A 15,719-nucleotide genomic window follows, 5' to 3' on the forward strand; every position below is an offset into this window, starting at 1 on the left:
TGAAGAAATACAGATTTCTACAGATTCTGTTTTCTCTTAATGCATTGAACGTAACAACACGCGTCTTTGTGGGAGAATTTTTGTCAGATGAAGCAAACATCTCCACCTTTCCTCTCTGTGATCACACCACTTAACTCTCGAAAGTGGTCACATATTTCATGACATGAGCTGCCTTATGTAAACTCCTTTGATGACTACGAACAAACAAACGTCTCTGGGCTTTTTGTTCCTGTTTCAGGGACGACAAAATGCCTCACTCAAACAAGGCGATGATCCTGACCATGGGGACCCATTGGTGACAGTGTAGAGGGAGAAGCTGGTCCCATATGGGAGGTATTCCAGATATTAGAGAGAAGGAGGAGAAAGTGGGAGGGCAAAAAGCTGAAATGCGATTTAATAGGGAAAGTACTGAGAGGGGCCGAGGGTTCATATTTAGATGAGGCAGAGACTGTGTTTTTAAGGTAAATGCAATTTTCTAAAGATTGATGATTTGTATATAGAAATGAACAGGTCTGAGCCCATTAGATGTGAGAAATGTGCTGAGCTTGCGCTGTAACAGGTACAGACTGACTTTTGACGTCAGTATGAGGAGGTCTGTGATATTCTGTGCCAAAAAATGAGTGATATTTCCTCACTGCTTCCTGAGCAAGAAGCACAGTGTAACATTTGAGAGAGAGGCAGATTGTATCGCATGAGGAAAGAGATCAAGGGAACACATCTGATAGATGGTAGAGGAAAGTACCTGTCCCTTGGGCACTGTGTGTGTGTGCTGCCATTACTCTGTGCGTTCCTGCTGTGTATCTTTGTGTATCAACAAACACATGTCTGTGTAGCAGACTGAAGGAATAACCAGTGTTTCTGGAAATACAGAAGTGCAAAAAGTCTTTATATACATTATAGGTAGTATTCACCTCCAATTTGAGTGTCTTTGATTCCATAAAATACTTTTTTTTATCACAAGTCTATATTAAATTTAACTAAAATACTTTCTCAAAAAAAACTGGCAGGTTTTTTTTTTTAGGTTGATCTTGAGGAAATTCAGATTAATGATATATGTTCTTCTGTCTTCTGCGATATTAATAGGACACGAAGGACCTTGTTTCCACAGGTACTGATACTATAACTACTATCCAGCTGCCAGAAAGCAAGAAAACAAAATTTCTTCACTGCTGTAACTAACCTGAACATGTTGCGTTTCCTTAATTCTCTTTAACTTTAACCAGAACTGACGGGGTCGGTCAGATGTGACTAAAATTCATCTTTTTTTCAAACACTGCAGGTGGGTTTGGGATGGACGAAGGATGGATTTATGTCTACTGTTCGGTTCGAGGAAGGATGTATGAGGCTGTGGAAATGTTTATCTGTCAGTTGCTGTGCGAACAGCAGCATCACAACATGTTGGAAATACCAAAACATTTCAAATTATGTATCTGGTGGTCTCTGCCAGAAAACTGAAAATGGGTTGCTATTGGGTTTTTCAACAAGATAATAGTTCAAAGTCAAATACAGGCAGATCAATCATTCACCAAATACACAAAATCCAATAATTGTACTTCCGGGCAGCTGACCAGCAGTGTGCAGCAATAAGTGGGGAGTTGCATCACTGTGTTACCCTGCCCCTTTATATAATAACTCATATTACTTATTCAGTTCCTCTGACATCTTTGATGGAAACTTTTACTGTATCATAATATTTGTCAGGTTTGTTCACACAGATTTTGGTTTCAATAAAGACAGTTTTCACATTTAGTTCTTGTTTGTGTTAATATGAATATATGCTGTGTTTTCACAAAAATAAAAAAGATGTTTGAAACAGAGGAAAGTAGTTATGAATGGTTATTTTTCTGGCTTTGAAATGTAATATTTAAAAGCAACACAATACCTTTATATTGGAAACTAGAGATGCACTGATTAGGCTTTTCTTGACCAGTTCGTATTTTTGGTTTTCAAGTCCAGTCTGCTCAGTGTGATTTTGATCAATTACTGTTTTCTTTGGGTGCACCAATTTATCAGTGCCGATTTCCTTAAATTTGTGAGATTGGTGATCGGCCGATATGTGAAGCTGATCTTATCCCCCAAGCTTTTGTACCTCGGCAAAAGCTTCTCTCGGCTTCAAGCCTCTCTCCCAGGAGAGAGGTTTGAGTTATAGACCGCCCCACCAGGTCATGTCTGCACGTTTGCAGTAAACAATGGTCACCCCACTGTTGCTAGTGCAGCAACTTTCTTGCTATATTTAGCAACATCTAAGTAAAAAGAAGTTGGCATTGGCTAAAATCGGAATTGGCAGGTCAAACTTTTTAAACTTTGTAATCGGCGATCTTCCAAAAACCTGCAGATTAGTCCAACTTTTAAAAGCTGTCAAAATCTTACATGATTTTATCTTAATTTAATCTCACAGATTGCATTATTGTTTCAGATACGTTTGTGCTCTTGCCAAAGTCTAATGATGTTTGTCATAGAATCAATCACACTTTTTAGAAACCAAAAGATCAGTAAAACATTAACTCTGCTGCTTACCCCAAGTCAGTAGATCAAGATCCATTTCTCCCCAGTTCTGTTGTGCTAAACCAACACAGGCATTATTAGTGTGAATAAACCGGATTATGAATGTGTTGTCAGTCTGCTCTGAATGCGTTCCCGTCTGCTTTTAATGCAGTCCGCTATTGATAGAATCACCTAGGACACATAATTTGCAGCACCTCCTAACAGCCCCAGAGAGGCTCTTCTTTGTTCAAGTGTCACCCAAGCAGGCTGTTTGTGCTCGCTGTGTTAACAGATGATCCAAACGGGAAATGCTCTGGGGAGCAGTCGGCGTTCTGTAGTTATGTCTCAGTTCCCAGCAACCGCAGCCAGTGGTGTTATGTTGGTTCAGTGCAAAATGGCCTTTGAGAAATGAAATAAAAAGTTCATAGTATTTACTGCTACAAAGAGTGTAGAAATTTGTCAGACCAAGTCGGAAACTGTCCCGTCTTCTGCTGCATCTTTTCAACTTGACATATTGTTTTATAATGAGGCGCTCTTGGGCTTCTGCCTCATCAAGCTCCCCTGAATGACAACATGCAGCAAGTCACGGTAACAAAACCCCTCGTTTGAGTTTCCATTGTGATGTTTTGACTTATCACAGTGAACATTGGAAATATGAGGGCCTGAAACTGGAGCCAGGTGAAGGAATCCAGCCGTTATTCTTTTTTTTTTATTTGCTCCTGTACTTTTTCCAGCTCTTCTGTGTCAAAACGTCTTCTGACGAGGGCTTAATGGCTCAGAAGAAATGAGAAAAGACACAGCTTCTCTGGGACTTTCAGCACTGTGGAGTATCACCACAGGAGCCTCTATTGAAGACGTAGCATTTTCTCCATCTGCATGATTCACTTAGGAGAAGTTTAAAGATGGAGGTATCGTTAGGCAGCCACGAGAGGCCTGTCACAGACAGCTACTCTTCTTTTAAACACTTTGGCTTTTTGACGTTGTTTGATGTCCTTTCTAATTAACATTATTCTGTCCGAGTACTGAGTCTTTCATATATTCTCTGGGGATTTGGGGCTACCCTTTATATGTGAACACCTCCACTCATAATACCAAGCCCCCATAAGAGACACAGGACTAATGCTATGTATCCGGCTCCAGGAAGGACGAACCTATTTGTCTTTATAGTTTCATTTAAACGCGTCACCTCAAAGATTCCTAAGGCTGGACTGTGATTGATCTAATACATTAATATGCTTTGATCTAAACCATCTCCTCATAGATTGGACACCTGCCCATGAGAACTGTAGTTATAGAACCCTCTACCAGTTCTTTCCTTCAGGACTAACTTGTTTTTTATCATCATCTTGCCATCAGCTCTTGACCAGCTTTTATTTTATTTATTTTTTTGTCTGTGTTAAAGAAGAGCATACCCACAGTGTAAGAAATTAAAAGAATGTTTGCCAACACAAAACAATTATGAATACTTTAAACTGGGAAGCTCTCCCACACTTTGAAAACCTCTGAACTAGCTCTCTATCTCTGCATTATTGTACAAACATGATTTTTTTTTTTTACATTCTGTCCCTCCTGTTCAGTGTTGAGCCTGACAACAGGATCGTGGAGCAGTTTAAAAACTTCAATATGTGGAAAGACGTTGAGCAGGAATGGCTGCATTAAATTCAGTCAAAGCAAATTCGTGGTTGTTATATTGAATCATCACATTCAGACCTTCATTTTGTCATGCAGTTGCAACTTTATCAGTGTGAGAGCCAGACAGAAGGGAGTTTATTGCCTTGCTCTTTTTTCATGCAGATTGTGGTTTATGTGGTTTCATATCTCACAAAGGTAATTTCTTACTTTTATTGTTAGCACTGTGTTTCATTAGGTTTATGCAATCAAAACACCCCAGTTGCATTTAATAGACTTTGCAGTCTTTTACAATGAATGAATGACACATGTTGAATTATGTAGTGTAGGCTTCATGGTGTCATTTTTTGCTTTTCTTTTATCTGAACGCACAAATCAAACGTGCAGATTCCGTCTGATTTTGCAAGCCAATTATTGTAATGCTATCTTATCTGAAAACCTGGCTTTTCTTTTTTAAATGCGAGTTTGTTTCAGAAGTCTTTACTGTGATGCCCCCAATTAGAACGTAGTGAAATAAGGTAGTGGCAGCATCATACTGGGTGGATGACTTTCTTCAGCAGGGAAAGAAGTGGAAGATAAATTAAACACAGAAGAATCCTAGAAGAAAATCTGTGAGCAAATGTCAAGAACCTGAAAGTGGAGCCATGGTTCCCCTTTACATTAACGAGCTTGCTTTGACTAGGCCATTCAGACCCATTAATGTAAACGTCCAGACCTAATTCCAATTTCTGGCAAGATTTGAAAGTTGATGTTCGGCCCTCTGTGTCCAATATGAGCTTGGTCAGAGCTAGTAGAGGCTCAAAAAAATCCTTTCGCTACAATTGCTGCTAAATATGATAACATGTCATATTTCATTGAAATATGATATTTTAATCTTGTCACTAGGACAACAGTAATTAATTGTCATTAATAGGTTATGGAAAAAACTGTTGACAAATTTTGTAATTGATTACCTGGAGAATACAGAGTCATAAAAAGCCCCTTACACTGAAAAAACACAGTCAGGGGAGTAATTAAGTCAAAACTGCACAAAAAATTGTTAGCATTTTGCATTTGAGTTTAAAAAAATGGCCTGTGTTCTGTACAGTACTTATCAAGTGGGACAATTTTACCTTCACCTGGTTCAAAAACAAACAAACAAACAAAAAATCTTTTATTAACCAATGCATAATTAGATAGCAAAAGGAACGTAACTTTTTACTATCCAATTATTCATTAGTTATTCCCCGAAATAATCAACAAATTAGCCCTAAACTGTATTTATATTGAGTCGATCAGAAAGGGCTGAACTTTTAATGTTGATGCAATCAGTATTTTTTTAGCTGGGTTCACTAATTAATATTGGTTTTGCATTTTAAGTAATAGTGTTTTCCTATTTAAAAAAACAGCAAAACTATTCAATTGTTTATTTGCATCTTTTCTGCATTTCTAATATTGTATAAGAGAAAGGCTTAAATGGTTGAGTGAAAAATCTACAGAATGTGCCAATATTTTGTTTGATTGATTAGTCATCAGAAATATCTACACTGTAATTGGTCATTGAAATAATCATTAGTTTCAGGCCCACTTGTGACCTTTTCCTTCCCCTTCACCAATTATGCTCTCCTTTATCACGTAAAATCCTTACAAGAGACACAGAGGGTTTTTTTCTTTCTCTGTTATTTTAACAAACTGTGTTTAAAAAGAAAAAAAGTTCATGTGAAAGCCTTGAAGGCAGTGGAAAGAAATCGTCCAAGCAGACAGCGCAACCAGGAGTAGCCTGAAGAAATATTTCACCAGATATAATTTAGTTCATGCAAACAACACATTTTTATGCTTCCACATGGAAGCAGAGTGAATGGAGAATAAAAATCAGATGACCATAGAGAACACCTGCAAAGCTCCTGCAGGCAGGAAATGAGTCAGTGTCCTGTAAGCTCTTATGGTGAGTCCTTAACGAGCCAAACCTGTCATTGGCTTATAGCTGGAGGGTCTGTGTGTGTGTGTGTGTGTGTGTGTGTGTGTGCGTGTGTGTGTGTGCACTGTCAGCATTCTGACTTTCCCCCTGTGTTTGTCTGCGAACATGTGCCTCATTGTAGGCATATTCGTTTGTGCCAATGAGAGTTGAGGCCCCAGCAGTGTAGTCTAGACAGAAGACTGGTGTGTGTGTGTGTGTGTGTGTGTGTGTGTGTGTGTGTGGGGGCGTTACAATGTGTTGAGTGTGTGAGACAGTCACTGTATCTACTCGCTGACTCTTTACGCCATCAGGAAAACTATCATCTCCTTGCTTTGTTACTACATTCAGGTTCTGACTCAGAGGGGAAGACAGGGATCATCACAGCAGCTGCGGCGTTGCGCTGATCATTACCGTGGCAAAGAGATGACAGATTGAATCACTCACTTCTTGTCGTGTTTAAATTTCTTTACAGCCAAAACAAAACCATAGACCTGTGGTTAAGACTCAGCTTCCTCCTTTTGGTTTCAAGAGAAAAAAACACACAAAACTTTCTATGATCACTTTTTAGCTTATCTGCAGCTGTAAATGTGACATTTTTTATACTAGACAAGATTTAACATCAGCTGAGCATTTTACTCTAGATTTAAACAATGGTAGCCAGGATGATGCACAGTAAAGTTTTTTTTGTTTTTTTTTTTAGTCACACATCACTGACGTCTGTTGAATCTGTGTCACAGCTGAAAACACAGAAGCGAGGTGTGAAACCTACCATCTGCTCTCAAAGCAAATGAGTCTGGTTTTTAGGAAGTGAGGTGGTTAATGTTGCTAATTAAGGAAATGGAGGGAAGCACTCTTGGTTTTACTGTGGCGACAGTAAAAGTAATGCATCAGGCAGTCTTTGCTGCTAAGTTTGTACTTTTTATGGGAGCGCTTTTATTTTGATAATGGGAACTTCTGCAGATGTTGGCACTTTTTAAACAAAATGAATGACGCCTTATAACACCATGCCCTAAATTAGTCCTTCCGTTTGTTAGTAAGGAGATTTAGAGCCTTAAAAGTTTGTTGGATTCATAATACTTTTTTCCCATCACTTCTCTTGTCATTGCAGGATATATCATAAAATGCGGTGTTAACTTTTTAAGCCCATATTGCAGACTCCGAGTCCTCCTGTACATTACCCAAGCTTTTTTCTGCATTTAGTGCTTTCACAATCAGCCCCCTGCACTTCAGTGACAGAGAGGGTTGATTAGGTGCCAGCTTGTCTCCAGGTAGCACCAGCTCCAGTATCCAAGGCAATTTTAAAGCAGATTTGGTTTCTTCAGTGGTCTATTTAATGGAGTCAGAAAGACTTCAGGGCAATTTCCTTTAGCATTCTTCTGTAATCTCAGAGAACTCTCAGCTTGTCTCTATTATTTCCAGGCTTTAAAAATAGAGATGGTCTTCTTCACTGGGCAAAAGGCTGTGAGCAGCTGAAAACACTATATATGGTGTCAACAGAGCGTTTAGGAACTTAACACGGCAGTAGACGTTGCTCTGGTAATAATTTTATGCTGTAATTCAATTATATTTAGGGGTTCTTTATTGAAAGGATTAAATGCAATGCAGAATAGTTGTTGGTTGTTAATAGTGTTGATGACTAGATGTGATGCAAATAAACCGGATTGTAGGTTTATTTTCACAATTATCTGCTGCTCTTAAAACATTTTCTTTAAGAATAGAAGAAACTTACAGAAATATGAACAAAATGCAGGTTTGTTGTTATTTCATAGAACTGCAGACATCTCTTGTCCACAGCAGATAGATGGGTGAAAGTCATGCTGTTGTTCTTCAGCTTTGTCAAATCTGAGCGGTGGCCTTTTGGTTTTGAACACGGCAACAAGAAGAAAATTGCGACTTTTTCACTTGATGTAAGATCATGCTGAGAGCAACACTCTTTGGTGAGGAAGTTGTTACAGAGTTAAATAGGTTCATTGCCATCTATTTTGGAAATCAATTAGGTTGTTAAGTAAATTAGAGGAAGCATAGTGATGTAATCGATTTAAATGCGTTTTCAACCATATGTCAAGTGAGAGTGAAAGCAAGCTAGACAGCAGATAACAGGAAGGTTAAATGGGATACAGTAAAGTTGCTCTGTTCTGTCCTTTTGTGCTTTCATCCTCTGTCTGTCATGGAACTTACTGGATTTGGAAATGTTAGCAGCCTTTTAGAGATCTAGAGCACTGTAATTTCCAGCCAGTCTGCTGACTCACTATTCCTCAACCAATGATTGCTCCACTTCTGGTTTAGAAATTTTCTGTTCCCTGCCCTTTGTTGCTGCAAGGTCCTGAGCTTTTACACAAGACTTTAATCACAGCTTTCAAACAAATAATTCAAAATAAGAAAATAATAATTTTTTTTTCAGGTGGCAATGCAACAAACACTGTTTATTATTTTCCCTGAGGAAAATACCTCTCTACCTCTATGTTTTTTGTGACAAACATGTATGTGTTCCGATCACTCTATCACAGAAAAATAAGAGTTGTAGAACTTATTGGAAACTCAAGACAGCCATAACATTATGATTTTTTACAAGTGTATGTACACTTTTGACCACAACTGTATTTCCTGCTTTGCTAAATGTCTTTGTGAAGTTGATCACTTTCTGAGATGCTTAAATTTCAGTGTGATTTATCTATGCATACATTTCTCATGTTACTGCCACATTCCCACTCTTACAACTTGATTGCATAGGTTCAACAGTATATGAGGTTTTCCACACCTTCATCAGAGTCTTTCAATAACAGATGGTCTCCAGGGTGGATTTTTTTAACGCCCATTTTGTGCTGGTCTGGTACCCAGATATCAACACAGGCTTGCAAAGCTTCATTAGGCAGTCGGAGCCTATTTCTCTTTTTGTACTCCTTTTGCTCTGATTAGTTGTCTTTCTGTCCTCTGCTCCTCTCCCACAGGCTTTAATGAGAGGAGGCCTCCATCCACCTGTGGTGTATTTTCTCACCAAGACAAAATCGCATTCGGAGCATCTGGTAGAAAGTACTATGACTTCAGACTTCATTAAGTCCTCCTAAATGCCATTAAATAAAAGTTGTACCCGTTGTTTTAGAGTGGAGGTTGTGTGCTTGCTGAGAGGGCTGGCAGAGGACGAACAAACTCTCTAAAGACTGACGGCTGATCGTTGGTTTGTGTGTGTTTAATATTGACAGAAGTCCTGCACCTCCATGCAGGAAAGCAAGAAATACATTTATTCCATCAGTTGCAGAACATGCAAATGAAAGGAGAGTAAAGATTGACATGAGCTAATTTGACTACTGTGCACAGAAGTCCATAAAAGAGCAGGAGTCTCTATAGTGGCTGCACTAACAGCTTGTTCTTATTTCAAAATGCATTGAAGAAAGGGAGTCTTGATGACAAAGATTTTGTTTTGCATGCATCCACATGCTCTGTTCCAGCATGAGCCAGAAAAAAAAAAAGAAGGAAAATGAAGTCAAACAGATGGGGGAGGGCAAGCCCTTATTTGGATCTTTTCGGCTGGATTTATGCAACATGCAAAGCCATCTTGTTTCAAACAAAGGCTTGAGTAGCATGGTAATCTCTCCAGGTTCATCTTCTGCTATTAAGGTTATTGTGCAGAGCTGGCTGTGTTGGAGTGAAATAGAAACATGACCCAAGGGAGAACCACGCACATCTACACACTGCCAGGGTGAAGACTGCATGAACTACTTCCCATTTATTTTCACCCTGCACTTCCTGCTTTTTTTATCTGTGCGCAGGTAAGCTGGTCACAGTTAAATTTCGTCCCAACAGAAATTATTTTCTTTTTCCTAAAAAGAAAAAAAACATAAAAAACCCCCCCATAATTTCAATATACTGACAGATTGCCTGTGTTGTTGCTTTTTTGCCCCCATGGATAGTTTCAGATTATCAAACTAATCTTATTATAAAACAAAAATAGTTCAGTTTTCATGTGAAAAAGTCATTTCCCCCTAAATCTGATAACTTATTGTGCCACTCTTGATACCGAAAAGCAGTGAGTCTTTTGCAGCCACAGAATCTTAATTCGACTCTTGCAGAGTTTAATCAAACCACATTTTTTTAGTTTTGAGCATGGGCTTGGGTCAAAGGTCGAGTTTAAATCTAGGCTTTCGCTAGGCTACTCAGAATCTTTTTATTTATTTACTTTATATATATATTTTTAATCCTTGATGTGTTACAGCTATTTGTCCGGCTGCATAACACACGTGTTAAAAATCAGAAGTGATTACTAGTTCTGACTTTAGAAGGATAGTTTCCTACAGGATTTGACATGGCAGAATTTAACCTTCCATCAGCGACGACAACTTGCCAACGTCCTGGAGCAGCAAAATGCCGCCAGAGCATTATATTACCACCTCCACAAGGTCTCTTCACGATTTCATTGGACAAACATCTGAGACGGCTCAACTTTTGTCTCATTTATTCAAAAAATATTTTTCCAAAAGTCTTGGAGATCCTCAAGATTTTTGGGTCAGCTTAAGTTGTGCCTTGATGGTCAAATGTTGCTGTAGTTTTGTAAATGGATGCAGGTGTTGTCCAGTTTCTTTCTTTTTAAAGCTTTTTCTCTCTATATCTGCTGTAAGTCAGACAGGAAATGGGTAGAGAGAGAAGGAAGTTAGACATGCAGCACAGGAACCAGAGTTGGACATTTTAACACTGTTACGGATTAATAACCTGTGTGCATGTAGCATCCTCTCTACCTCTACACCACACACCAGCCCCAATCCCTCTGTCTTTCTGCTGAACTATAACCACTGACTGGTTTTATGTCTTCTCCAGTCATGAATGTTGTCCATCACTGACTGGAGTCCCAAAGTCTCAGAATCTGCTTTGTGAAACTTTCCAGACAATGACTGATTTTGTTTCTCATCTTCTCTTGAATTCCAGTAGGTCAGAACGTCATGTATTGCTTTTTGGCATCTTTTATCCTACGTCATGCTGCCTGATGGGTTCTGTTTAAGACATTTCTTGGTTCTGCTTAATTCCTCTGGACCTCATCAGGCCTGGGTGTGGCTGTTCAGCTCTCTTTCACAGCACTGTGAATGGGATACACTGGTATTATTTGTTTCTGCCTTTCTTTAGCATGAATAGGAACACATCCCCCAAAAAATATTAATTGCCATTTCAAGAATATACTGTTTCAGTTCAAGATGATTTTTGTGTAAGCAGCAGAGACCACGTGTACACATGTGTGACTGAAAAGGAAGAGGTTAATTGCGCTTGTTTTCTGCTCACATCATGGTGTTCATGTTTTTTTTTTCTCTTGTGCGTCTACCACAAAGATGAAACACAAGCTGATGAACCACAGTGGTTTCCATGAGGTGTCTTCATACTTTGTGTAAGTTAGTTTTTTGCTTTCATTTTAGAGGAGGTGCCTTGTTGAAGCTCATCTTGCAACTGTTCTCTATCTGCAGTGAATGATAAAACTTTTGCTTCAGTATGTGGACTTGTGACTTTCACTTTACACAGCTGTGCACAAATCGGTACAAATGCGTTGGCTAAAAATTTATTTTGAAATCCTATTTGGCCTAGATTATTAGTTCTGACTTCTTTAAGGACTATATTTATTCCATACTTAAAGTAAATTAATGTTAGTGTAAACAGTCCAACATTTTGCTCACTCTTACGCTGCCATGACTTGACGTTGTGGTTTTGTGTTGCAGTTTATGCATGAACTAAATTAAACTGCTTTAAAATTCATTACTCTCCACTGTTCTAAATTACATAGTGCTTCAGATTTTTTTTTTCCAACTGAAAAATGTAATAAATTAATCATGCTTCCTTGACTTTTTAAGCATACCTGTCATTCAAATCTATAATTCAATTCAGTTTATATCTGTATTCTGAGATTATGAATATTTAAAATCTAAATGTTCCCACTGTGAAGGATGTTCCTCCTTCTGTTCATGGATTTCTTTGTCTTCATCACGTTTCATCATCACAGATCAGGGTGCACACTGTATTGGCTGTATGTTTTTCCTCTCGGTTTGAATTAAAATCCTACACATTCCTTTGACTGCGGTTCTTTACAGGCAAAACCAGACGATTCTGTCGTCAGCTGATGGCAGAACATTTTCTTTTTAGCTTTCTCATGTATTGACCTGTATTGTTCTGATACATTGCAATAAATGTATCAGCCTTTTTTAATGCCGCGTAATCTAATCTGTCTGTGTGGATGAATCTTGCTTTGTAACTGGATCATGTCGTCCCCGATGGCCCACTGAGGACTCAGACCGTCCGCGTCTCCTCCTCTACACTATGAGTCAGTCATCCTTCCTCTACAGGTTGCCAGTAAGGGTTGCTACGCCATCTCAAAGGATTCTATGGTGATTTTTCTTCACCCAGAATAGTTCACAAGCTGCGTTACAAATGGCACCAGCTAGATCCCAATTATTCCTGGCTCTGGATATCCAATTAAACATCCAACATCCATACCAGGCATCTGGAACGTTCAGTGCACACACAGAGCAGGCAGAACACCCACTTTTTCCTCACTCTCACCATTTATTTTCTCCTGTTTGCTTCCCTCTCAAGATAAGGAGATGAAGGGTTTGAAATCGTTATCAGACTTCCAGTGTTGCGCAGTTTGAATTTTACATGTAAAGCTCTGTTATTTTGGAGAACATCCCAGGTTTGCAGCCTCAGCTGCTCATGTCAGATCAGCAGTAGGGCTTTCACAAGTGCTTTTGTTGTCTTCTTCTTCTATGTTTTTATTTGTTCCGGTCCTTAATTATTCATCAGTGTTGCTGCTAAGACCTAGTCGCATAAATCATCAGAAAATTGTGGATTTATATTGTGTATGTTGCCATTTTTGATCTGTGCTTTTCCAGGTTTTGCTTCTTTTTTCTTTTTTTTTCTGAAATAGATTTTGATCTCAGTGGGATTTTTATGGTGAGATGAAGGTAAAATAAATATATAAACTGCAACAAATTAATTGGGAGATAAAAAAAGACAGCAGGGCGTTTGGGGTTTTGGCATGTTTGCGATCGCTGCTTTCGATTCAGACTGGCACCCGGCGGGGTTGACTGTGCCAGTTCATTGTAATAGAGGAGGCAATCAGTAATCTTTCCACAGTGACGCTTGTCCTCGGCAACAAACAGGAGCTCTTCATAACCGACCAAGTTGTCTACATCGCTAAAATCACTTTTACTGACTCTTAGGGCAGCCAAAAGAAAAGTTACATCATATGCAATGGATTGCTGTGGCTAGTGGAGTCTGTTTTTTGCTGCAGTTCTGTAGTAGTATGTAATTACAAAGTGGAAAAAAATAAGTCTTTGTGGTTTTCAACTGTTTTTCCCCTCAAGAATCTGAAATGATTGCGTGTATTTATTTAACTATTTAATAATATTCCACCACCTAAGGCTATAATTAATGCAAACATTTCCATCTTCAGGAACTGACTAGGTGAGTCGTTCAAAGCTTGATATATTGATTTATAACCTAATCCTACTCTAAACTTCTCCACAACTTTTTCCTGTGTGCAGAATTTATGAAATCTAAATCGACTTTTTTGTTATTAAGAATTCAAACCTAAACATTTTCTTTGGATTTTTGGTGCATTTTTAAAACAAATGATTTTTATGACAAAAGGAAAATTCGTTCCTATTATTTTCTGCTTCATTTGATCATTTTCTTACTCCTGATAAGTTGTTTGTTGCCTTTCCTTCCCAGTGAAGTACATGCGTGAGGCTACGCCGTACGTCAAAAAGGGCTCCCCTGTATCGGAGATCAGCTGGGAGACGCCTCCTCCGGAGTCTCCGCGCCCCAGCAGCCCTCCCACCGCTTCCTTCTCCTCGTCCTCGCCTCAGTCTCCCAGCTCTCCCAGCCAGCCCTTCCTGTCTCTGAACAGCGACAGGAGGTGCATACCGCTGAAGATGTCTTTTGTGACACGTGCCATGAGCAGAGCGGATCCTGAGAACAGGTAGGTGGAAACTCACTGGGTCGAAGTCAACAGAAAACACAAACACTCTGAGCCAGAGGGATGAAACCGCAGGTTTGCTGGAGACCGTTGCTAAACTTCAGATGTCATTTGAATCAATATGCAGTGGGGGAGCTTTTCCTTAGGGATAGCGTTTCCTTTAAATTAAACACTCACAGACAAATGTGATACAGTTGTAACAATTGCATACCCCCAGTCTTTTAGGTCTCTAGTGTCTCTCTGGGTTTCTGGCTGCTCTGATGAAGCCGGCAATAACAACAGGAAATTGTTTATCCAACTCATTTGGGGCAATTCTCTTCTCTCTTTCCCCTAATGGACATTTGAACAGCAGATGAGGAAACTAAAACTCTTTGCCAGTGATTTAAATCACCTGCAGCTAAAAACCCTGAAAGTTTTCATTTATCCACAGAGAAATACACGAAGATTGATGTTTTTCTCTCTTCTCTCCACTTTTAAATTACGCTGTCCTTTGAGTGGATCCTTCTTGATTCACTCATTTGTCTTCATCAAAAGTCAAAATAATGTAACATTAGGTCATTTATTACCAGCATAATAACAAAGCTGTCGGTAGAAACTTGAAGTTGTGCAGCATTATGTTCAGTCTCTTGCAAAGGTTTTGAGGGTCTTTTTTGCATCTGGTCACGTTACAACAAATTATTATTGAGATATTAAGAGGTAGATAAACACAATGCAGTGTGTACTTGCAGAGTGTAAATGATTTATAATTAAATGATTTATAAAACAGTTGAATTAAATTTGTGCAATTCTCAATCACAACAAACCTCTGCTTAGATGCAATATTTGATCAAGGTTGAATTTAGTTGGTTACAATGCAGTTTGTTGAATTTAATTTTTTTTTTACCGCAATCATGTGATTTGTAATTAAACACGCTGGTTTGGGGCATTTTATAGAACTTAACAAAAATGAGAAATGTCATGCTATGGATGACATAATTTAGGAAGGATATTCTGTCATTTAGATGTTACACAGCAACAAGTGTAATATTTAGAAAATGTGTGATGTTGAATCAAATCAGAACTACCTGACGTTATTTTCTCTGCTTTTCTTTGCCAGTTTCCGTTTGCTCATTAGTATCTTCCCCGGGATCAGCCAGCGTCATCTGCTATCTTGAAAGACAGAAGCACTAAAGTGACTTTTTCAGGCTGATTTCCTTACAGCCAGACATTTGAAGTAGCTCTGAGACCTACAGAGTAGTCGGTGTCATTAAGCTAATTGGTTGGTAATTTGACAGTGGCAGAGTTAAATAGCAGATTGATGCACAGAAATGATTTACTTTACTTCATTCTCTTTTCCCTTTCTGTGCTGTGTACCATGGCCCTCCTAAGTGTTGTTTCACCATGTTGTTTTTTCCTCTGCTTGCAATACTTTCTCCTTGTTGCTCTGTCTTGTCTGCGCTTCAGTCTTTTCAACTTGTTTGTGTTTTTCTGCCCCAATGACTTCCTGCTGTCCTCTCCTTTTCCTCTCTTTCATCATCTCCCACTACCAAAAAAGTCTCCTTTTCTATCATTCAACCTCTTCAGCTGTTTGATTTTTTTTTTTTTGCTCTCAACAGATCTTTCTGTGATCTCACTGTGACTCTGTCTTTATCTGCACATATGTGCCCACAAATCCACAGAATTGATTGTTCTTTATCTTAAAAGTTTCATAAGTCCTCAGTAACCAGTTTCCCCCAAAGTTAG

General features: G+C 38.9%; 1 protein-coding gene across 4 annotated transcripts in view; it reads left to right on the forward strand.

Annotated features, from left to right (window-relative positions):
- sntb1 (syntrophin, basic 1) overlaps positions 1-15,719 on the forward strand; it is a 39,863-nt gene that overhangs the window by 2,904 nt on the left and 21,240 nt on the right. For all 4 annotated transcript variants that reach the window (XM_044117202.1, XM_044117203.1, XM_044117204.1 and 1 more), the window contains one exon: positions 13,751-14,000. In XM_044117202.1, the coding sequence (XP_043973137.1) occupies positions 13,751-14,000 (250 nt within the window). The remainder of the gene's footprint in view (positions 1-13,750; positions 14,001-15,719) is intronic.

Source organism: Gambusia affinis, linkage group LG05 (assembly GCF_019740435.1).
Source record: "Gambusia affinis linkage group LG05, SWU_Gaff_1.0, whole genome shotgun sequence".
NCBI lineage: Eukaryota > Metazoa > Chordata > Actinopteri > Cyprinodontiformes > Poeciliidae > Gambusia > Gambusia affinis.